The 25,918-nt window shown below is 44.9% G+C and overlaps 1 protein-coding gene across 1 annotated transcript in view; it reads right to left on the reverse strand.

Moving 5' to 3' along the window:
* The window catches only part of SORCS3 (sortilin related VPS10 domain containing receptor 3), a 900,280-nt gene that overhangs the window by 107,320 nt on the left and 767,042 nt on the right, over nucleotides 1-25,918 (reverse strand). Inside the window, exon 15 of the mRNA XM_060242676.1 lies at nucleotides 71-188. Coding sequence (XP_060098659.1) covers nucleotides 71-188 — 118 coding nt within the window. The remainder of the gene's footprint in view (nucleotides 1-70; nucleotides 189-25,918) is intronic.

Here is a 25,918-nt window from a genome sequence, read left to right on the forward strand (position 1 = left end):
CACACAGATATATTTCTTTATAACAGCACTCATGCACATCAAAACAAAATATCTTTCAATTGAGCAGTACCTGATTGTGTAGATGCCATGTCTGGAAGTCATCTTTGGTGCACCTCCGGTTAAGAAGGGATTTGTAATCCACTTTTACTAGTTGCCACTCTGAGCGAAGACTGAAATGGCCAAAGATTCTGAGCATTGCCGGGGGTGAGGGGAGGAAAAGGGAGAGAAGGAAATACTATTAGTCCTATTAGCAAATATTCCTTATATTGATACATAAAATTCCTGTTGAATCATACTGAAAGCAAAAACTAACAGAATTCCAGAAAACATTTGAATAACTTTCTGACATTCCACACTGTTATACTCTGAAATGTATTTATTTGTTTATTTGATTTGATTTATATTCTACCCTTCTCACAAGCAGGCTCAGGGCAAATCACAAAATAGGCTCTAAAATAAATCACGTGTAATCTTTTATATAATAAAAGCCCTTTTGTGGTGGCAAAACAGAGCATCCTGATTGGTTAGGAATGTGCTGGATCAGCCTTTGGCCTGTCAAACCATCCGTCAACTGTACTTGTGTGCCATTGGTTGAGTCTGCTCCTCTCTTCCACCTGAGTGGCTGTTGCCTGCCAGTCAAGCTGATTCTGTCATTAAACGGCAACCAACCTTGGTTCTGGCAGTTTCTGGCTCTCCCTAATCTCCCACTGACTGAGCCTCCCGTTGCACTGCTTTGCAGAGGACAGAAACAAAGTCTTCCCTTCCCCATCCTCTTCTGGAAGGGAAACAGCCAGAAATGGGGGTGGGGATGAATGGTGTCCAGTAGCAACAGACCAGATACAGAGAGAGAGGGAGAGAGGGAGGGAAAGTGAGAGGCACAAAAAGATTGCAGTCTTGTGCTTAAGACCAATAACATTAACAGAGATAGAGTGTTCATCTGAAAGCTATCACTAAAAGCCTCTGAGGGAGAACCCACGGTGGTCATGCAGGGCTTTTTTTAAACAGGAACACACAGGAATGCAGTTCCGGCTGGCTTAGCTTCAGAGGGTGTGGCCTAATATGCAAATGAGTTCCTTCTGGGCTTTTTCTATCAAAAAAGTGCTGTGGTCAGTCCTGTCTAGGCTGCTAGTTCCAGATTTGTGAAAAATTCCTGGAAATTTTGTCATGGACTTTGAAGAGGACATAGGAGTTAGGACTTCAGAGCAAGGTCTTCCGGACCCAGGCTCTTGCTATGGAAGCTGACTGGGTGATTTTGGGCCAGTCACACACTTTCACCCTAACCTACCTCACAGGATTGTTGTGCAGATCAAAGGGGGAGAGAAGAATGATGTAGGCTACTGTGTCCCCCCCCACCACCACACACACTGTAGAGAAAGACTGTCCTTTTCCTATGTAGAAGCTGCATTCAGGGGGAAGGCAATGGAAAGCTGAAATCAGAGGGGCAGATAAAGGGAAGGAGATAAGGCTGCCAACTCCAGATTAGAAAATTCCTGATTTAAGGGTGGGGTTTGAGTAGGGGTGGGACCTCAGACAGGTACAATGCCATACACTGCACCCTCCAAACCAGTCATTTCCTCATGTTGCCAATCTCCAGGTGAGGGCTGGAAATAACTCAGAATTACAACTGCTCTCCAGATGACTGAGATAGCTCCCCTTGAGGTGGGGGGAGTAGGGAATGAATGACTTCACTTGAGTGGGTGGGAAGACAGCAAGGGTGGGGGGAAATTCACTCAGAGCCTCTTTCTAGAGCACATTGTATTTATTCTTTAGTACATAAAGTGCTTTATTCCTAATAAATATATATAAAGCACTTAAACAACATGTTAAAAATAGGTCACACTATTTGTCTGTATGCATAATTTCCAACCCAGTGGCACAGGATCTCAAGATCTTCTTACTCTGTGCCACATGGTGAGCTTCAGCAGAAGAGGCCAGATTTTTATTGGACATCCACTGCCTCAGCAAAGGCCTGGTGGCAGCTCTGTTTTGCAGGCCCCACAGAATAGTAATAAGGCCTGCAGGGCCCTGATCTCAAATAGGAGTATTTGCCACCAGGCTGGGCCAGGGCAGAAAAAGCCCCGGCCCTGGTCAAGGCTAAGCGGATGTTTGTTGGGCTGGGGGACAACCAGCAGATCTTGCTTGCCAGAGCACAAGGCTCTCCAAGGGCACATATGTAGCAAATTAGACTGCCCTGAGTATGTGTTCCTAAAAAAAAAAACAGAGGAGGAGAAATGAATAGGACAACCACGGTTATCAAATCTGGTGCATTTGCATAAAAACAATATTAATTTGTATTTCAGTTCTTGGACAAAAAGATATTCTGATAATCATATACAACTGTTCTGCCTATTAATTATTTTGCTGAGTTATGATTTTTGAAAGCATATATATATAATGTATAAGCAAGAGTAACAGTATTGCAGCATTGCTTTCTAATAAGGCACACTATTCCTCTGTGCCTTCTTATAGACAGAACATCATGCAAAGACAAATCATAGGGTTCTCCAGTTTCTACAGATCACTGTACATGTACAAAAAAGAACAAAAAAACACAATGTTTATGGCTTATTTTTATGAGAACCAGGAAGAATGGGAAATGCTGGTGTGCCTCAATGGTTGATCACCAACAGTTCCCTATTGATGACTGCATGTCTTTTCTAGACCACTAAGTTTCTGGGTCAGATATAGTACTGAGCATTCCCTGCCTTTAAAGCAGTGGTACAGCAATGGATCTAGGCTAGGGTGACCATAATGTCTGAAGGCCAGCCAGGGACACGTTGGGGGGGGGGGGAAGGTAGGGGAAACAGGAAGTGACATCACTTCCTGTGACATCATTTCCCCCGCGTCACCTGCCGGAAATGGGAAGTGACATCACTTCCTGTGACATCATTTCCCCCAAATGACATCATTTCCCCCAAATGCCACTGCCGGAAACAGGAAGTGACTTCACAGCACTTCCTGTGACATCCCCAAAAATCCCCCAAATATCACCGCCGGAAACAATTTTGTTCTGAAATCCTGTATATACTTCATCAGTATATGGGATAATGCACTTTCTCAACTGTGCTGCATAATGCAGCCTGTCACTAATAACACAGGTCGAGATGCAGGACAGGAACCCGGAAGTGACCGACAGGCTGCTTCAGCGTGCCGCTGCGCCGGCCCCCTGGGCCCCACAACGATGGGACCGATGCCACAGGGACGGGCTCGAAACACTCTATAACCCCTCAAAAGAACAGCAGTCTAGCTCGCTTCCCCCGAGCCCTGCCGCCATAAGCCTCAAGGGGGCTCATTTTGCGGCATCTCCCGGCGGGAGGGTGGCACCCGCACGGGACACATATCAAATGAAAGAGGGGGCGCAGGGCTATCAGAAACAGCCGGCGGAGGGAGTCACGAGACCACCCCACTGGGGGATCCACACCCCGAAAGTGATGAAGGTGGCGCAGACAGAGCCAACAGAGCCAACAGGACAAAATAAATAGGCTGCATTATGCAGCACAGTTGAGAAAGTGCCTTATCCCATATACTGATGAAGTAAATACAGGATCTGAGAACAAAATTGCACCAGAAGACACAAACACAAAGCTCCCTTACACTGAATCAGTGCTTGGGTCCACCAAAGTCAGTATTGTCACATAAGAACATAAGAGAAGCCCAGTTGGATCAGGCCAGTGGCCCATCCAGTCCAACACTCTGCGTCACATAAGAACATAAGAGAAGCCCTGTTGCATCAGGCCAGTGGCCCCTCCAGTCCAACACTCTGTGTAACATAAGAATATAAGAGAAGCCATGTTGCATCAGGCCAGTGGCCCCTCCAGTCCAACACTCTGTGCCACATAAAAATATAAGAGAAGCCCTGTTGCATCAGACCAATGGCCCCTCCAGTCCAACACTCTGTGCCACATAAAAATATAAGAGAAGCCCTGTTGCATCAGACCAATGGCTCATCCACTCCACCACTCTGGTCACATAAGAACATAAGAGAAGCCCTGTTAGATCAGGCCAGTGGCCCCTCCAGTCCAACACTCTGTGTCACATAAGAACATAAGAGAAGCCCTGTTGGATCAGGCCAGTGGCCCCTCCAGTCCAACACTCTGTGCCACATAAAAATATAAGAGAAGCCCTGTTGCATCAGACCAATGGCTCATCCACTCCACCACTCTGGTCACATAAGAACATAAGAGAAGCCCTGTTAGATCAGGCCAGTGGCCCCTCCAGTCCAACACTCTGTGTCACATAAGAACATAAGAGAAGCCCTGTTGGATCAGGCCAGTGGCCCCTCCAGTCCAACACTCTGTGTCACATAAGAACATAAGGAGGGAAGGAAGGGAGGAGGGAAGGGAAGGGGGGAAGGAAGGAAGGAAGGAAGGAAGGAAGGAAGGAAGGAAGGAAGGAAGGAAGGAAGGAAGGAAGGAAGGAAGGAAGGAAGGAAGGAAGGAAGGGGGAGGGAGGGAAGGAAGGAAGGAAGGAAGGAAGGAAGGAAGGGGGAGGGAGGGAGGGAAGGAAGGGGGGAGGGAGGGAAGGAAGGGGGGAGGGAGGGAGGGAAGGAAGGAAGAAAGAAAGGAAGGAAGGGAGGAGGGAGGGAAGGAAGGGAAGGGAGTGAGGGAAGGAAGGAAGGAAGGAAGGAAGGAAGGAAGGAAGGAAGGAAGGAAGGAAGGAAGGAAGGAAGGAAGGAAGGAGGGAAGAAAGGAAGGAAGGAAGGGAGGGAGGGAGGAGGGAGGGAAGAAAGGAAGGCCGCCCCCCGCCCCCCCCCGCTTTCGGCCCCCTTACCTGCTTCCAGGGCGGCGGAGAGTCCAGCGGTGGCGAGTCCTGCGGCGGCGGCCTCGCGGCGAGGGAGGGAGGGAGCTGCCGGCGCTGGCCTCTGGAGGCCTCCAGGGACCAGCGCCGGCTGCTCTGCGGCCTCTCCGCGGCCTCCGCTGGTCCCTGGAGGCCCTACAGAGACTCTGGAGGGCCTCCAGGGACCAGCGGAGGCCGCGGGGAGGCCTTCGCTGGTCGGCGCTGGTCCCGGAAGGCCTTCCAGAGGCTCTGGAAGGCCTTCCGGGACCAGCGCCGGGTGCTCCGCGGCGTCCCCCGCGGCCTCCGCTGGTCCCTGGAGGCCCTCCAGAGACTCTGGAGGGCCTCCAGGGACCAGCGGAGGCCGCGGGGAGGCCTTTGCTGGTCCCGGAAGGCCTTCCAGAGGCTCTGGAAGGCCTTCCGGGAGCAGCGCCGGGTGCTCCGCGGCGTCCCCCGCGGCCTCCGCTGGTCCCTGGAGGCCCTCCAGAGACTCTGGAGGGCCTCCAGGGACCAGCGGAGGCCGCGGGGAGGCCTTCGCTGGTCGGCGCTGGTCCCGGAAGGCCTTCCGGGACCAGCGCCGGGTGCTCCGCGGCATCCCCGCGGCCTCCGCTGGTCCCTGGAGGCCCTCCAGAGACTCTGGAGGGCCTCCAGGGACCAGCGGAGGCCGCGGGGAGGCCTTCGCTGGTCGGCGCTGGTCCCGGAAGGCCTTCCACAGGCTCTGGAAGGCCTTCCGGGACCAGCGCCGGGTGCTCCGCGGCCTCCCCGCAGCCTCCGCTGGTCCCTGGAGGCCCTCCAGAGACTCTGGAGGGCCTCCAGGGACCAGCGGAGGCCGCGGGGAGGCCTTCGCTGGTCGGCGCTGGTCCCGGAAGGCCTTCCAGAGGCTCTGGAAGGCCTTCCGGGACCAGCGCCGGGTGCTCCGCGGCGTCCCCGCGGCCTCCGCTGGTCCCTGGAGGCCCTCCAGAGACTCTGGAGGGCCTCCAGGGACCAGCGGAGGCCACGGGGAGGCCTTCGCTGGTCGGCGCTGGTCCCAAAAGGCCCTCCAGAGTCTCTGGAAGGCCTTCCGGGACCAGCGCCGGCTGCTCCACGGCCTCTCCGCGGCCTCCGCTGGTCCCTGGAGGCCCTCCAGAGACTCTGGAGGGCTTCCAGCGACCAGCGGAGGCCGTGGAGAGGCCTCCGCCACCGCTGCCGGCCCCGCGCGCGGGCGGGGAAGGCGGCGAGTGAGGGAGGGAGCATCCCTGCGCGTGCGCAGGGGCCCTGCGCAGGCGCAGGGACGCTCCCTCCCTCACTCACCGCCTTCCCCGCCGGCGCCCGCGGCCCACCGCCTCCGGGGCTGGCTAAACCGGGACCTTTAATGGTCCCGGTATAGGCAGCCCGGGAGCCGGGATTGGGTGGCCAGAACCGGGAATGTCCCGGGAGACCGGGACGGTCTGGCCACCCTAATTCTAGGCCAATGCTGGACACAATAGTCTAAAAGCTGATCAGCTGGCTCAGGTCAGATTTATAACACCGGATCTTGAGACAGTATGCCCCACAGGATTTCAAAGGCTGCTTTGATCACTGGATCCACTGAACCTGCTGGTGTTGTTTTTGTAGATCACCTCAGTTAAAGAGCTTGAGATGGTAGTATAGTTCCAGATGAACTGCCGGCAATACTAAACCAACCCTAGGAAGTGTTGAACTCTCTTCTTCAACTGGGACCGATGCTACTGGAATGCAACATCTATCTTGTCCTCCAATGGTTGTACCTGTCTGTGGCCCACTAGAAACCCCAAGTACTTGATCTGTCTTTACCAATCTTGTATTTCTTGGGGCTGGCCATAAGCACTGCCTCTTGCAATCAAGTCAGGGATGTGGTCAGGTGGCGTACCTGTTTGTCCCATGAATGATGGAAGAACAAGAAATCTACAATTAAATCAAAAGAGTTTCTGGCTAAATATTAGGAAGAACTTCCTGACACTTGGGAAGCAGAAGCAAATTCTTCTGCTACACTCCATCCATCTTTCTAGGTGTTTGAACATGGGAGTGAGCAAGCAAGGCAGATTGGCAGTGTGAATGCATGACAACTAAAAATGTAAGGTGTTGTGTCCTAGGCTCAAATGGGAGAACTGTTACTTTTGGAGGGAAGCTGAACAAGCCAAAGCTTGTACTCCACACCAGGGTTCCAGAGAAGGCCTAAGCGTGCCCAATCAGGGGAAGGATTGAAACATAAGTAGCCAATTAACATCTAGGCTCATACTGTACCCTGATAGGCCCTTAGGCCCCTGTAAATAGCCAATCCATGTACATAGCTAAGGACCAATCAGAAGGGGGCAAGAATTGTATAAAGGAGCGGGAGGTTTGAATAGAGCTCAGTCTGTGTTTGTGTTCCTGAAGTAAAGCTTGCTGAAATCACTCTCCGACTCTGGTCTCTTACTGTGTCGACCCCAGTACTTTACACTGGCGACGAGGATGGGATGCCAGTAAGAACCAGCAACAGAACCAGGAACACGGAAAGGTGGCTAAATCCAAGCCATCTGGGTCCGCACCTCCGTTCTGCGCACACCCCATCTCTCAAGCCGCCCAGACACGCTGCCAAGAATGGAGGCTTCAGCTAACCTCCTGCAGCCCTTTAGCATCGATCGCCCCGAGCTGTGGGACTCGTGGGTCGAAGGCTTCCAGTCATACCTGACCTTCCGGAAGATTACAGAGACTACCATGCAGAGAGCTCTGCTTATCAGTACGTGTGGCACGGAGACCGTGGACTTAGCCAGGGCTCTTCTCCAACCCAGGAAGCTCTCAGAGACGCCAGTGGACGACATCATCAGTGCATTGGAGAAGTATTTCCAGCCCCAGCCAACCAAGCTCACCCGGCACTGGGACTTCCGACAAAGGACACAGAAGGCAGGCGAAACCACCATGGCGTTCTTGACAAGTCTGCGCCGGGTGGCAAGCCGATGCAGTTTTGCAGACCTCAATGAAGCCCTGCTCGACCAGTTTGTATGGGGCTTGAGGGACGAAAAACTAGTACAGAAACTCCTGTCCCTCTCCAAGTGCGACCTAACAAAGGCAATCGACGTGGCCACCAGCTGGGAGAAGGGCAGATCAGCAGAGCCGCGGCTGACAAGACAGGCTGCGACACACCAGATCAACCCTGAACCATCTATGGAGGACTCGGACGAGGACAGAGCTCTACAAACCGGCTATCGTTCAGCAGGAAGGAAGACCACCCATGTCCCACAGGGCATGAGACACAAGATACCACCTGCATGTGCAAGTTGCGGGGGCCAGCACGAGCGGAAGATCTGCCGATTCCGGAATGCCACCTGTCGACTCTGCAACAAGGAAGGCCACATCCCCTGTGCCTGTAGATCCACATCCCGAGCACGCGTCCCGCAAAGATCTGCGCACTCCGAAGGCCAGCCAGACTTCGAGACCGACGCTCTCCATGCCCACCCATACCCGGTACAGTACCTACCCTCGCCAGTCAGGCCCTCCAAAATCCGGGTCAATGTAGGGATCGGGGGGGTGCCCTGCCAAATGGAGGTGGACTCTGGGTCAGCATCATCTATTATAGCGGCAGAGACATTTTTTAAAATCCCCACCAGGCTGAGGCCTCGTCTCAGGGACCCCGGGTTTACCTTAGTGGACTTCCAGAAGAATAAGGTGCCTATCTTGGGAGTGGGCCCGGTCCCAGTCCAATACAAGGGGTTCAAGGGCCAGCTACAAGTGCTAGTGGTCAAGAACCACCTTACAAACCTTTTGGGTCTCGACTGGTTCAACCCCCTGGGAATAGAGATCAGGGGGGTCAATAAGACTGTCGGAGTGGACTTTAACAAGGTTTGCGAAGAGTTCCCGGCCGTTTTCGATGGCACCTTGGGCTGCTACACGGGTCCCCCGGTTACACTACACCTCGACCCCACAGTGCGGCCTATTAGGCTTAAAGCGCGGCGAGTTCCATTCGCGCTCAAGCCTAAAATTGAGGAGGAACTGGATAAACTGATTGCACAGGGAATACTAGAGCCTGTCACCCACGCAACCTGGGAAACTCCCATCGTGACTCCAGTCAAGCCCAGTGGGGAGGTGCGGATTTGTGCAGACTCTAAGTGCACCCTCAACAAGGCTCTTCGACCCCAGTACTTTACATAAGGGGAAAAAAGAAACCCAAATTGTGCTAAAAGGATGGCACGCAACAACTGTGTGAACATACCAAAGTGCCCCCCATGCAATATACAGGCTCAATGAATGGAAGCATCTGATTGAGATTTGGTCATTCCAGTTTGGGGCAGCACAGTTTGGGATGTCTCTGGTGTGTGTGAAGCTGCCTATCTGTACCCAGCCTCAGGGTCAGCCAAGTCCAAGAAGGATCTTTGATTGGACGGAATCATGCACTACAGAGGCCTTTTCTGGTTTTTTAAAAAAGATGGGGCCCAAGAAACTGTAGCAGATGGGAAACACTGAAGATCTTCTTGCTTCTCCAACAGAACTTCACAAAGACTTCGTAAAGTACTAAATGGGAAATTGAGTAAAAATTGGAGCAGGTACACAGGAATAATATAAATCAATTGCTTGTTGATGCAACTTTGAAATTCTACTTGGATAGAGCTGAAGCTTTTGAAATAAGGAAAAGAAATCTACAACAAAAATCCTTTAATTAATAATGCCCCAGGTATCTAGACAAAACGTTCCTTTCATTGGCCTAGCTGTGGGAAACTGCATTTTGATCTGGTAACTACTTGTTATTCATCAGGTTGCTGGCTATTTTCTCAGTAAGGAAGAGCTCTTCAATCAGCTGGAACCCACATACCAAAGGGGTGGGTGTCAAGAGCAAATGAGGACTGGTGACCATTTGAGAAACGTAAACAAAGCTTGACAATATCTCCCATGGGGTTGAGAAATTGGGAGGAAGAGGATGAAACAAATCAATGTGTTTTAAATATACAATGGGGCAGACAGTTCTGGAACTTTAAAGTCTCAGATGTGAAACCATGAAGAAGCCCATTTTTCAAAACTGTTTTGATGATCAGTGTCCATTTTTACAACTCTAAACCAACTCAGACAGCCAATTAAGCAGCCTGACAGTATGATATTTATCTGTCGGTTCAGAATAAAATGATTTTTCCCGTATATGCCAAACAATACAATAATCTAAAAATATTCTTAGAAGCAAAGGAAAAGAAAAAGGGAAAAAATTACTTGATCATAATCATCAATGAAGCTGCCATCACAACTTGTCTAACAATAGAATGGCTCTGGCAGTTACATCATCATTAGCTGCCTCCAAGAAAAACTTTTAGAGGCAGGCTGGGAGGTAGCCGGGGAGGAAAAGCCAGATCTCACCCAATGTGCAGGGAAGTAAGTGTATGGCTGGAGAGAGAGAGAGTTATTACAGTGCAGTGGAACTCCCTCCCCTCCCCTCTTTAATCTGAGGCTTGCTTCAGGCAGAATGGCAGAAAGAGAACAACAAGGGTGTTACAGAGCCAGACTTCATCCTGAATGAGGGGGATTTTGACAAGCCCACATGTAGCAGCTGTTTCAATTGTTTCCACCTATCCAACAATGTGAAATTGACATTCAGATGCAGCTATGCATGAACACTGTATTGTTTTTTGTTATTTCTATAAATCGAATAGTGATCAGTAACTCTAACCTGCAGATATCTAAATCTATAGATGAGAGCCACACTGACACTAGACAGGTTTCCCTTGGGTTTTGCAGACAAATCTGAAAGCTTACATTGTCAGGGTTACCCCCCCCCCACACACACACACACCTAAATAAAGAGTTTTGTCTTGATTCTGGAAACTTGGTGGCAGTGTACTCTGGGAGCTACTCCAGATCTAGCAGTGGTTGACACTCCAGGCCTGACCATGGCAGATACTGGGAACAGCTCCAGGCACAGCTACCACAGCAGTGGATGCCAGGAACTATTCTGGGTCCAAGCACAGTGGACACCAGGAGCCATTCCAGGCCATGCCACAGTGGCAGACATCAAGAAATGATCTGGGCCCAGCTGCAGTGGCAGACACCAGGACTGTGATCACACACACACACTAAGTAATGCACTTTCAATGCACATTCCAGTTGGCTTTTGCCAGTTCACACAGTAAAATCCAGTTGGAAAGTGGATTGAAAATGCATTAATATACTGTGTGACACAGCCCAGGAGACACTCCAGCCTGGCCATGGCTCAGAAGTCAAAGTAGCTTCCTGCCACTGCTGCCACTGTGGTTAGGCTCCAGGGTATGTGATGGGGCCTGGAGCTGCACCAGGTTCAGTGACGGGGGGAAGACAGGATTCCTCCCTGTGAGTCCCATAGCCCCCCCCCCCAACTTAAATGTTTCTATTTTTATCAGCAGTTTCAGTCCTGTCCTTGCTGTCAATTTATACATTCAAAGTATGCCACTTATATTTATATATCTAATGCCCATGAGAGGCCCCATCATGCAGATTAAAACATGGGGCTGAGGTCTCATGAGACAATCTCATATTTTGGATGACCAAGCAAACCCTGCCATGACCTGGATTGCCCAAACTAGCCTGAATTTACCAGATTTTAAACTAAATAGGGCTGGCCCTAGTTAGTACTTGGATAGGAGACCACCAAGAGAGTCACTATGTGGAGACAGGCAATGGCAAACCACCTCTGAACATTTCTTGCCTTCAAAACCCAGCGAGGTCACAATTTGATGACATTTTCCACCACTAGGCAAGGAAACAAAAACACTGCAAAACTAAAAATAAATAAGTTTGATTTACTCAAAGAAGAAATCAGGCAGGGAAGAGAACATTGAGGTCTTCGTATTTTCCTGATTATCTGTTTAAGATATGTAACAACCTACCCTGCAGTTTACACAAAACTTTGTTTATACTTCAGGTATCATAATGCAATTTGAGCATCATTCAATTTAGCAGCCAAATACACAGCTAGCACAAATCAATGCAATTCTATAGTTTTTCTGCTGGATTTATGACAGATGCAAATATGGTAAACTACATTTAATTTGCTTCCTCATGAGGTTCTAAAAAAATTCTAACCCTGTGTGGGCAAAGAGCACAGGAATAAGGAGCTGCCAGGAAAGGCCCCAAACTGCCCTCATCCTGAATCAACAGAAAGGTGTTGTTTTCATTTTTGCATTTTGGAGGCACTAGATGATCAGGAGCACAGAACATATTTTTCATACAAAAGATCCTAGTTTCAATATATGGCATCTCCAGTTCAAAGGCTGAGGTCACAGGTATGAAGACTTTTTTTTTCCTGCCAAAGATCCCAGAGAGCTGTGAAAGTCAGAACAGACAACACTAAATTAGATGGACCAATGGTCTGATTCTGTAAAAGGCAGCTTTATGTATGTGTGTGTACAAGTTAAAAACTTGTTAAAATCCCTCATATTTTGGAAAAAATGTAGAGAAAAATTACTAATAATCTTGCAGTGGCAAGGGTAAGAAAAATGTCTGAGTAAAAGCAAATACATTAGCATACCAAAAGGCATAGGGTATTAGCTACATTTTAATTAAATGATTTCAAAGAAAATGTTTATATTTAATTACTGTAATTTAGTTGGAAACAATAGCATGTTTTATATAATTAGAACAGTAAAAGCTGCAAATGATGTTTTCTTCCTAACTGCAGAAATAGTTCTAGGTCAACTTCCTCCTACAGTAATGGGCTACACAATTTTTTTTAAATTTAAATAACAGAAAAATCTCAATGTGTAGATTAAGGATGATGCAAATTATTCTAATTTTAAACTTGAAAGAGAATTCAGCTATTGCTTTGGGAAACCCAACCAGCTGAATGAGTCTCTTTTAGTGATTCTTAGGGTGATAACGGACGGGCAGTTCAGGCCGCCCTGGGGATGGGAGGCAGGCAGTCCAAAAAAGCATGCTCACATGCGCATATCTGCCTCCCATCCCTGTCCCGATCATAGCCCAACTGGGGCCGTATCAAAGCCACCTCAGAAAGGCACCACTTACAAAGTAATGCCTAAATTCCAAGGTGGCTTTGAGGCACTTTCTGGCTGTCTGGACGGCTGGGAAGCACCTGGGGAATAGCTGGGAGGCGCACAAGCACTTCAGAAGCTCCTCTGGGGTGCACACAGCCCATCCCTATTCCAGGGGCAGCCCATTGATATCTGGAGACTTCCAGTCCGCTCCTTTTCCAGCCAGCTCCCTTTGGGGAGGTTTGATTCTATCCTGAACCAGCAGTCTGCAATTACCCTTAAAGTGTTTTGAGGAAAAACATCCTGCATTATATTCTAGATTTTATCCTTTATTCCTTAATTATTTGGCATGGAAATAATATTTTTAAAAACCTTGCCTAGTCCTGCTGATAGGAACAACATTCCCCCCCCCCCTTTCAGTTGCACCAAGGGTACAGAAAAGTTAAAAAGGAGACCTCTGTTTCATCATCCCCTTTATACTGATGTATTGACCATCTATGATGAGAAAGAGGAAGAGTGCTCACAGGCAGAAAGAAATCTTTATGTTTAAACATGTTCACATACATAAATCAAGATGGGTAGCCATGTTAGTTTGTCTGTAGCAATAGAAAACAGCAAGAGTTCAGTAGCACCTTAAAGGCCAACAAAATTTGGGGCAGAGTATGAGCTTTAGTTTTGTAAGTAACTGCTCACTTGATGATGATATTGTATTTTTATCCCACCCTATACTCTGAATCTGAGTGGTCACAATCTCCTTTACCTTCCCCCCCCACACACACACACACAACAGACACCCTGTGAGGTAATTGGGGCTGAGAGAGCTCTTACACAGCAGGTGCTCTTTCAAGGACAACTCCTACAAGAGCTATGGCTGACCCATGGCCATGTCAGCAGCTGCAAGTGGAGGAGTGGGGAATCAAACCTGGTTCTTCCAGATAAGAGTCCGTGCACTTAACCACTACACCAAACTGGCTTCTTCAGCTATCATGTTCATCTATAGTTGAATGGGGAGAAACCTGTGTTCATCTATGGTTCGACTCATGTACATCTGTAGCTGAATGGGGAAAAAGAACCCATCCATAATTTCAGCATCAGCTTACTAGCAATAAATAAGTCTACCACCAACAATGTAAGGATGCTCTTTGGATAAATGTCCTTGTTAGGAAAAAAAGTATCAAAGTTCACCATGGCTAGAAATTTAAAAAGGGGGAGGAGCTTTGGAAAATGAAAAGTTTATCTTGGACTATCCAAAAGACAGAATCTACAGGCTGCATTCAAAGGTACTTCCATTTGTGCAAATAGGGAAAAATTTCCATGCTGTTCCTGAAATTCCCTCTGTCCTTCAAGTGCCACTGTGTAAGTTGGGCAAACAATTTTATTTAACAAGATAGACGTAGTAGGAAAAACCTGGCCCACAAGCAAGAACTCTACCAGCTTGGATCCAGTGGTAAATTCCACTGATGGAAGGGATTTGGAATGTGAATTCCTCACATCCCCACTCCCACTGCAGCCTCACAAATTGTTTCTCTTTCCTTTGTAGAAATAGCCTGCTGGATACAAGCCATATTGTCTTTCCTAATGTGTAATTCTTGCAGTAACCCAGTTTTGCTACAGCAAAGATATAACACTGCATGAAGAACCAAGCTGATCTAGTAAAGTGCAGGAAATAAATTTAGCAGCCATGTCCTCCACTAAGCTCAAGAAAAATCTTAGCAATAAATAACAACCAGTCCACCAGACAACCACTAATATTCTTCTGTACTCATTTTCTCACTTGCCGTTATAGTCAGAGATGAACTGTGTTTACTATGGGTATTAATTAAAGCAAGGCCTCCTGAAAGTATCTTCAACACAAGCATTATTACTCATATCACATCTATTTGCTATCCGAAGACTTCTAGAGATTTGACAATAACAACAGCTGTTGCTATAAGGATGCTCTTTCCTTCCCTGCTGTGGGGTGTATAGGAAGCCCTGTGTGACTACTAAGAAAACGAGCCTCTACCTGACTACAGGTGACAAGCAGATCATCCTTTTTGATCACCACCGCTCTTATAGCATCATTATATTTGGATGGGCAGAAGATACATTTGGTTCACAAAAATGTGCTAGCCAGTGGTTGGGATTATAAAACATAGATCCTCAAGGATACATACATTCTTTTCCATAGAGCCAATCAAACACCGCCTTGCATGGACTAACTCAGTAAAGCTGCTTCTGCAAACTACTTTTTGAGCTAATGAAGTAAAAACAAAAACAAATGAGACATACTATATGTTCAGATCAATACAAGGAAAGCCCATGCTTGCACCCAAGATACTGTGCACTCTCTTGCTAAATTTTATGAAATTTGCTCATTAGGCACTCAGCCCTGGGCACTCTGAGCTGATATGATCACAGGCAGTTTTATGACCACTGTAAACTTAATTACTAAAGGAAATTCAACAGTATCATCAGTTATGTGGTCAATTAGACCAGGATCTAACCAGCACCTATAACTACTGGCAGTGAAAGAGGAATTCATCAGTGTTTTAATACTATAGGTCTGAAAAAGTCAATATGAAAAAGTCACTATTTGATTTCTCAGCTGAGCAGGACTGAACTGGAAGCCACTGAGAAACAATAAATACGGAGGCCTGGATGGCACTTGGACAGAGTAACCTTCCACAGAAAAATGTGCTTTTATCAAATATTCCCCTCTTTGGACTGTAAAATAATATTTTATAGCCCAAGAATATGCCAGTTTTCAAATTCCTCAAAGTAAACTGTTCAGCCCCTTGAGCATTCCAAATATATTATAAAATCATCTCAGTAACCTCAGTAGGGAATCTAAACTTGCAAACTTTTACAAAAATGAGTCAAGGATGGATGGTGTTAATTTATGAGCAATTTTTAACTCAAATCTGGGAAAGCATTCTGAATTGTCTGCAGATTTATGAGGAAGTCATTTCAAAAAGGTCACCAGCAATGCTGCTATAATTAAATCTTTCATTAATTTTTAAAATACACAATAACTTACAAATGCAATATAAATCTGATCAGATGACCTTGTTGGGGAATTATTTAGTGTATTGTTTTACCTTGTGCTGTAATCTAATGGTAATAGAGAAGTTTCATCTCTTTGCCTGTTTGATCCCCCTGCTTAACAGGATTACTGACTTTTAAAGAATGAGGGTGTCACATCTTTGAGTATCGCAGCCTTGAGAGAGGAGGGGAGGACAGAAGACTAGCTCAGTCAGTAGAACATGAGACTTTGAATCATAGAACTGTGGGGCAAAAAGGTCCCAGCATAGACAGCAACAGTTGACTAGGCCAGGCATCAGGAGGTCATGCTAAACTACAGATGGCACAACTTGAACTCCAAGGAGTATCCAAGACCATACCTTGCTACCCTTGAGGGAATTGCCATAGCTCTTGGATGACCTGTGGTCCAGTTTTGAACCCTCCTATACCACCACTTCCTTATAGGAGCCTTGATGGTAGAGGAAGATGGGAACTAAGAAGGGGTGAGGTGTTATCAATATCCAAGACTCTGAGTTTTTTTTTTCTTCTGCAGCCCCTTCATTTCACTACATTTTAGTTACCGTGGCTGTGTCCCAGCCAATCGTTGCAAGGCTGTTCCCCAGCTTCAGGCTAACTTGCCTAAGTCTGTCACAATGCCCAACAAAGAAGCCAGACCAGGGAAATGAGACAGGACCTTACATAACTTCCACACCTAAAGCAGCAGCAACATTGTGCTGAATGGCCCCAACTTTAATAAACTCTTTGTAGAACAAACAGAAACAACAGAGGCAGACTTGGAAGCCATACTGTCCTAGGTATATAATGGGGAGGAATATCTATTGTTCTATTCAAATCACAAACAAAACCCCAGGGAACAGAAGTATCCTGTGGTGGAAAGGGAAGCCCTGGCAGCTAAGTGTGCCATTACAACAAACAGGTATTATTTATGGGTTGCTCCAGTCACATATATGTGTGAATCACACATGAATGATTCCACCCACATCTGGGACAGTAGAGTTTCAATTTTTGCTTTCAACATTAAGCATCAGCAAGGAGCACAGCATGCCAATTCAGACAAAAACACCTAAAGTAAGATTTTATTAAAACACAGACTTTATGTATGATTTCATTATTTGTGACTAATCTAACTGTCTATTTAAACAACTGCCTGCTGAGCAAGGACACAGGGGCCTCACATGGTGGTTGTGACAATAAAATGGAGGAGGGGGGAATGCTGTGAGTCACTCTGGATCTCTATTGGGAAGAAAAGTGTGGTATAAAGGAAGCAAAGTTAAGATTTTTATTTTTTTTTTAACCAAGGCACAGTAATAAGTAAGAATTATTTGGCTACCATGCTGAATTGTGCTACACTGCAGATGTAAAAACTGCTTGCAATTCTGCTTGAAATCAAATCTTAACAGATGTTCAAAAGGAGTCCACTTGACAAAAAAGCCACACATTTCAAACAAGATAAATTCAGATGTCAAGTGTGCTCATGTATAGTTCTCAGAATCCCTGAACAGAGTGCATTCCATTTAATTAAAAAGAGTTGACAAAATACCCAGTTATTTAAAAATAAGATGTAAATACGGTACATACTCAAATACAGACCAGACCAGACAACTAACTAGCACAGAAGAATCCCAGAAAAAAACATAATAAAGTGGAGAGTGAGAGCTAAAAAAATATTCACAAACTAGAAAACCCCCAAAGATCTAAAATTATGCAGGTTCATCCATCCCTTATCTCAAGCCATAATGCACATTATCACAGACTGCAGAAAGCACTAACATGGTCATTAAGATACAATTTGCCCTACTGGTCAGGGCATATCTTTGTTTTAAGCTGTATTGTTTTATGGAGTGAAATGTTACTGGTTTTAATGTTTAAATGTTAATTATTTAATTGTTTTATATTTAAAATTGTTAAATTTATGTTGACTAGTTGTTGGAAGCCGCCCTGAGCCACTTGTGGGAAGGGCGGGATACAAATCCCAAATAAATAAAAAAAATAAAAATATCTTTGACAGAAGACACGAATGTGATTTCTGGAGTCTAAAGGAAAGCTTGAGTTGTGCAGCTATCCTCAAAAGAAGCTTTTTTCAAGTCCAGTAGCACCTTAGAGACCAACAAGATTTTTGGAGTATAAGTTTTTGAGAGTCAAAGCTCCCTTCCTCAGATACGAGTTGGATGACCTGGCTAACTTCATCTATGCAACATGGAACTTCAAAGAGACGCACTTCTGAGAACACTGACGCTCTGCAAGTTTATCTTTTCTTCTTTACTGAGCCAAATAGTTTAAAGATTTGCAACCTCCCTGCTATTTATCTGTCCCTCTGCTGTGTTGTTGGACTCTGAATTGGAATGCAGATCTCAGAATGTCTGTAACAGACAAGTAATAAGCATCCAGAATACATGTTTGACCCAACAATGACAGATTTAAGAGTGTTCAACACTCTCCTGTCCTTGATGTAATATTAGTACCCCATACACACTTTTTTCCCACTTGGTTGACAGCATGGCATGGGTCCAGATTGCAAGTAGTCACCTCAATGCTCCAAATGAACCCTATTTGTGGTGGATGAATCCAACTGAAATTGATCCAAATAAACAGGACACAACTGAGCTTCCAGTACTTTAAACTCTGGTGTTATATTTGAAATGGCAGCTCTAAAGCTGAACTGAATCCAAGCAATTTTGTCTGCCAAGAGAAAAGCAAACTAATCACAGCAGGCGTTAGATGGCTCAATCTCCAGGCAGAAGCAGCGTGGGTTCACTAGGTCATTTACCACCTGGAATAGCTCTACTACATGACAATTTGTAGATGCAATAGTAAGAGAGGGAAAGGATTTATTCTTACTTTCACCACCACGGCTGTGATTTTTAAAAAAATTATCCATGTTGCAATTTGTCAGCTTTGGTGCAAGTCAAGTACCACCTTTATTCTAACCACTTCCTTTCACTTTCAGCCAGTCACATTCAAAATCCAGGAGGACTAATGCTGACAAAGTAATTGGAGACAATGCATGGAAGCAACTATGAAAGAGTGGTTGGATAGTCAACGTGCCATCTTTCAAGACCATGAACATAAATGCCAGTGAGCATTTATGTGAGCTATGACTGATTATCATCAATGTAGTTAACAGTTTGCTTATGATTAAGTGAAGTTTATACACCACAAAGATTAAAGTGCTGATATTACCATGTACCACTACTGGAGATCATTAGTGTTAAATTATAGCCCCAAGGCTAGAAAATAGGAAGATACATGCCACTGAGACAACATTAAATTGTTATACTTAGGGTTAGACTGTGCTTCAGCTGGTACAGTATGTGGAGCTGCCCCTGAAGGGTCTTTGGAAGATACCATAGATCTACAATGCAGCAGCCAAATGGAACACTTAACTGATCTTGACTGAACTCCATTGGTTATCAATTTGATTTCAGGTGAAAGGTTCTGGTGCTATCTTTAAAGCCCACCTTACAGAGTATTCTGATGTGTTTGCAGGCCAAGTGAAGCACCAGCCAGGCTTGAAAGAGCACATTTACATCATGTTTTACAAACTCCCATGTAGCCCTATCACTCACTCACCCTCCACTCTCTTCCCCAACATAGATCAGGGGTGGCCAACGGTAGCTCTCCAGATGTTTTTTTGCCTACAACTCCCATCAGCCCCAGCCAGCAAAAATTCTACCACAGTATGCCCCCCCTCCATTTTTTTTCTCTTCACCCAATTCTTTCCTAGTGTCCATGATCTTTTTTTTTTTCTTTTATGGAATTTAACAGCATTTAATGCCACTGACAGGCCATGTTTACACTATTTACATTCAATTCACACAAAACAGGTGTCAGTTTTACCGGTATAATTAGTATCAAATCATCAGTATGATCAGCAAAAGAAATTATGACAGTTTCATCCTAGGATTCATGTAAGAAAGTGGCATTTTTGAACTGAGATAATATTTGGTTGCATCCCTAATTATGTAATAATGAGACATTTTCTGCTATATCATCTGCTATATTGGTGTAGTGGTTAAGTGTGCGGACTCTTATCTGGGAGAACTGGGTTTGATTCCCCACTCCTGCACTTGCACCTGCTAGCATGGCCTTGGGTCAGCCATAGCTCTGGCAGAGGTTTTCCTTGAAAGGGCAGCTGCTGTGAGAGCCCTCTCCAGCCCCACCCACCTCACAGGGTGTCTGTTGTGGAGGAGGAAGGTAAAGGAGATTGTGAGCTGCTCTGAGACTCTTCGGAGTGGAGGGCGGGATATAAATCCAATATCTTCTTCTTCTTCTTCTTCTTCTCTCTCTCCTCCTTTATTGTACAGGGGACTGATGCCCAGCTAGAAGATTATGTTTAGGGACAATAATCACACCCCATGAATATAGCAAGGTAAGAGAATTCCACTGACGGCCCTTCATAAAGAGCTCATAACTCTTCACAGTACTTTACAGAAGTAAAAGAAAAGTCACATCTATTGTGCTGGACACACTACAACACAAAAACAGTTACATGCATGGACTGTATTCTTTTTCTCTCATCCCTGAATTCACAAGGAGCACATGAAGGGCAACATCCATAAACTATTTCCCTGGGCTACTCCTTCCAGATTTATTTGCAAGATTAGGGAAAGTCCAAACAGGAAATTTTCTGTGCATTAGAAACAAGCACAATTACAGATGTAGATAACAAACATTAAAGGAACACACACAGTTCCAGCCAGTTGAACTATGGTTATGAATGGGAGGCAAGAGTTGAAACATTCCCCATGAATAAAACATGGATTATAACTTTGAAGGCTAGCCTAATGGGCTGTGGAACCTCCTGATTTTTTTTTTATTAGGGTTTAGATAGAATTAGTGTTCAAGGAGGTCACTGGCAACAGAGAAATTGGAAGCTGAGAGAGTGAGTCAAAGTATCAGGACCTAATTGAGGCAGACACATATCGGGATGCAGAGAGAGTGGAAGAGGAGCCAGAGTTAAATTATCTAATCATTTGCAAGATAATGCACACAGAGGAGAGGATGGAAATAAAGGAGACATAAAAGATGAAAGATGAAAGCTTAAAGGAAGATCTTCTAACCAAACACTCCATAACTCTTTCACTAAACAATAAATAGGTCTTGGAAGAGCTACTTAGAAACCTATAAGTCACTTAATTTAATTTATCCAGTGGTCTAGAGATCATTGCTTAGAGGGCTTGGGTGCTATCAGTGGCTGCCTGTATATCTCAGTAATGCAAGTAAGACTCTAAAAATGAAGAGATGCACCGATATAAAGAAAATGGTACGTTGAAAGAATATATTAATCCTATATAAAGGTGTAAACAAGTACATCGCTGTAGTTGTCAGTGGATTTGTTCCAGTCAACAAAGAACTGGAACATGCTATGTCTTTCACAAATACCATGCTATAAAGTATCATGCTATGTCTTTCACAAGTACTATCATAGGGCTAGAAGGAGCTTGAGGCTGTGGTCACAAGCACTAAATAAAGCACTTTCAATCCACTTTCAATGCACTTTCCAACTGGATTTTGCCAGTTCACACAGTAAAATCCAATTCAATTCAATTCAATAACCTTTCTTGGTACTGTTATCAAACATAACAGGGAACCAATCCATCCATCAAATGGCGATTTGCAAATACATTAAGCATCTCCTAGATGCTAGATATAAAAAATTTGCAACAGTTTCAATTTCCAATTGGTTCCAAGTTGACAAGAAGACAATTTTATATTTGGCAGGTTTTGCTGTTTGCTCACTCGAACAGAGCTCAATGAGTATGGAGAGCAGATCAGAGTAAAAAGTACACTTTAAGAACACGTGTTCTAAAGTTTCTATCTCTGGACATGCACAAGTGCACAGTCTGTTAGCATAGGGAGTTTTATGGAATCTTCCAAGAAGTATTGCAGATGGTAGCACATTGAACCTAGCTAGCGAATAGGCTCTGTGTTGCCAAGGGGCAGTTAGGCAGGTGGGATATTCAGCCCTATACCCAGGAAGTAAAAACCCCAAACTCCAACTGGAAGGTGAATTCAAAGTACAATATTTAGTGTGTGTGATCACAGCCTGAGAAAAATCTGCCTACATTAGGGTAAGATTATCTTGACTAGCACTGCAGCTACAAACAGAAAGCAAAACAAACAGGTATTCCAAGTCAGAAGTGATTATAGCAAGCCTTGCTGCCAGGAAAGTTAAAAATGAGGACAAAGTAAGGCAGTGTGAAAAGTCTTTCCTGGTTGGGATGCAGAGAGAGAATATAGGAATCAGTTAGGGCCAAATGACAGAAGAATATGGGAGTTTCATAAACAGATATTTATTTATATGTATCTTATTTATGGGAATTCTATCCCACCTATCTTGCCAAAGCAGTCTCAGGGTGGGTTACAAACAAAGTAAAATGCAATATATTATTACAACATAAGAATATAAAAGATAAAGAATTCTCAGTATAAAGAAGAATTGCAGATTTATACCCCGCCTTTCTCTCTGAATCAGAGACTCAAAGGGGCTTACAATCTCCTTTATCTTCTCCCCTAGGGTTGCCAAGTCCAATTCAAGAAATATATGGGGACTTTGGGGTGGAGCCAGGAGACATTGGGGACAGATCCAGAAGTAAGGGTGTGACAAGCATAATTGAACTCCAAGGGAGTTCTGGTCATCACATTTAAAGAGACAGCACACCTTTTAAAATGCCTTCCTTCCATAGGAAATAATGAAGGATAGGGACATCTTCTTTTGGGGCTCATAAAATTGGACCCCCTTGTCCAATTGTTTTGAAACTTGGTGAGTACTTTGGGGAGAGGCACTAGATGCTATACTGAAAATTTGGTGCATCTAGCTCAAAAGGCAGCCCCCCCCCAGGGCCCCCAATACCCGTGGATCAATTCCCCATTATTTCCTATGGGAATCATTCTCCATAGGGAATAATTGCCCAGTAGACATTTCCCTTCCCCCTCCCAACCACTTTCTGATGACCCTAAGGCGGGGAGGGGGGAGAAGGCCTCCAAACCTGGGAATTGGCAACCCTCTCTCTTTCACACACACACAGTTACCAGTTGGTTCCTCCACAACCATATCTGAAAAGAACAGGGGGCTTTGCTGCGCTCTCGCTCTCTCTCACACACACACTTAGTTTTTCTGAAATGAAAGCAAAACAAACCGAGGGACTGTATTGCTGACCCTTCCCATGAAGTACTTCCTGCTCAACTTTAAAGGCACACAGACACACACACATTTTGAAATGGACCTGTTTCAGGTTTCTAAACCTGCCAGAGATCTAGAGCTGCATGGTGGCTGTGGGGGTGGGGCTTCTCCCGCCGGCCAGCTGGCTAGGGGTGGGGGAAAGCCTGTAAAACTGGGGGATCCCCTGCTGAGTCCTGGGTGGGGATTGGGAAGACTATTTTCCCCCACAACAGACACCCTGTGAGATGAGTGGGGCTGAGAGAGCTCCCACAGCAGCTGCCCTTTCAAGGACAACCTCTGCAATAGCTATGGCTAACACAAGACCATTCCAGCAGGTGCAAGTGGAGGAATGGGGAATCACACCCGGTTCTCCCAGATAAGAATCCATGCACTTAACCACTACATCAAACAATATGCATAACAATGTCGAACGACAGGATGGTGATAACTCCCTGGGTCTGCTCATCAATATTCTAGATCTAATTCAGTTCAGTTTGTATAGTTCATGAGCAGTTAAAGAACTGGTCTGGGCTTAGTTTGGATGGACCAATCTATCAAGTGTCCATGACCTTAACTAAAAGCCTGGCAGAAGAGCTCCATCTTACAGGCCCCGTAGAACTCCATCTTACAGGCCCTGTAGAACTAGAAGTTCCACAGGGCCCTGATCATTCTACCAGGGAAGCTGGGAAGCTCATTCCACCACGTCAGGGCCAGAGCCAAGAAGGCCCTGGCCCACATAGAGGCCAAACATATTCCATGTTTTTGAAATGATATTGGCAGCTATGGTGATATTAGCAATGGGCTGATTTAGGAGGAAAACGCAGTATGAGAAGAAGTAGTTTGCTTTTTCTTCCTGTGGTTTTTCTAGTAGCAAACTGTTAGTATTTGGACAGAAGACCATCAAGGAATACCAGGGATACTATGCAAAGGCAGAAACAGCAAACTACCTCTGAACATCTGTTTTGAAAACCCAACAGGGTCACCCTAAGTTAGTTTTGACTTGATAGAACTTTCCACCACTACTGCTGCACTCTCTATACACTTTTTGATGAATGTCTGAAGGGTCAACTCAGGGGTTTCTGGCACCCTAGGCAAACTAGGGTGACCTCATTCATTAGAGAGAAAAGTGAGAAGTCTGGAATGGCTAGAACATAATATACCAATACTTTTATTAGGACCAACCAAAGGACAGATAACAATGTGAGCATATTCAGCCTCTGCAGAACTTTCTGTTAATCTTTGCTTTGTCCTATGCAATCTTTGGTTTTTCAGTAGATTGCCTGAAAAAAATTAGGTATAATTTGAAACTGTCACCATTTGAAGCAGCTCTGCATCTAACACACAAGACAGCTTAGAGATTTAGTGAAGAATTATCCTTTCCCAAAACATTTTAGTATAACATCCAGCCTGATGAAGACCACTGGAGAATGCAAAAGTTTGCACACTCTTATGTGTCCTTTGGATGGCCCTGATAAGAAAGGTATTATGTGATTATTTTCTGGGTTTTTAGATTTTACTTTTGGACCAGCACAGTTGCCAACAACTTTTCTACTAGAATAGGCTAGTCATTCTCAGAGTAACCTACTTCAGAGGATTGTTGTGAAGATGAACTGGAGGGGAAGAATTATGCATGCCATCCTGAGCTGCTTGCAGGAAGAGTGAGATAAAATGTACTCAACAAATAAATAAAGGCAAGACACATAAGAGAATCACCATCCAGACCAGATCTGCTTAGCTTCAAGAAGGCTGCTGGATCATGTACCATCCAACCTTTTCCCTTGATTGGCTCTGCTCTTAATGCCTTTAACAGCAATGCATCTTGAAAAACATTAAACAAGCAATACTGTTCCTGTCAATTTCATACATGTCTTTAAAAGCTTTACTTCCTTAATTATTTCCCATCAGTGTACTGTTCAAGACACAAGGAACTTATGGCACTTAAAAATATATCCACATTTAATTCCAGGATAAGAGAAGGTAGGATTATAAATTTAAAAACATATATAGGTAAATGACAACATTTTGTATAGAAAAATACTGAACTATTTAATTGATCGATTAACTAGGTATCTAGATTCCTGGAGGAATGTCTATAAAGACATTTCTGATACCAGCTGCTAGTGTCTGGCTCTGCATGTCTAAACACAGGTCAAATTAGCAAGTGCATGGGCATTGCTGTTGTAATGTGTGATTTTAGATGTCTTAGTTATCTATTATAAACTTATTTTTAATTTTAATGCTATGTTGTAAATGACCTTGAACATTATTTTAATGATAGAAAAGTGGAATATATTCTTGTAAGAATATGGATCCCTGCACATTTTTCCTCACTGTGCAAACAGCAACTCCAGGACAATGCATCTTTCACTGGAAAAATCATGCAGACAAAAAGGGTTACCTCCCTCCCCCATATGCCACTATCCAAATGAAAATCCTCTAAGCTTCCTAGCATATGCATTCATTTTCCAATTACACCATAACTGTTCCAAAAATAAAACCAAGAAGAAAAATCCTAGGAGGAAATCAATTATAGTCCAAAGAGTTACCAGATTAACAGTGCAATCCTAAACAGAATTTCACCTTTCTAAATCAATTGCAATCAATGAACTTAGAAGGGTTTAATTCTGCTGAGGACCTCACTGTGAATCTCATACAAAAGTATGGCTACATACGGAGATATTATGAAGGCAGCCACTGTCTTGTCTATTACATTTAGCAGCTCCTATAATTATAAATCTGCCAGCCTATCGTATTTCATAATAGTGATTTAAGAGCTACTGAACGGATGAGCTGTTAGGAAACTTATCATAGTTATAGATATATGAATGAGGTGCCAAAGTAAAATGCAGAATGCACTGCTGTCAAAAATATATGTGATGTGAGCTGAAGGGGCCCATTGTTCTCCCAATTCAATACTTCTGCTTAAGGCAAAAGAGGTTACTTCTAAAGCACATCAAGCCAATTGCCTGTTTTATGAAATGACTATTATGAATATTGGCTAGTGAGTGAAAACTTTACACATCAAGTGGAAAGCAATTTG

Source organism: Heteronotia binoei, chromosome 6 (genome assembly GCF_032191835.1).
Source record: "Heteronotia binoei isolate CCM8104 ecotype False Entrance Well chromosome 6, APGP_CSIRO_Hbin_v1, whole genome shotgun sequence".
Classification (NCBI taxonomy): Eukaryota; Metazoa; Chordata; class Lepidosauria; order Squamata; family Gekkonidae; genus Heteronotia; species Heteronotia binoei.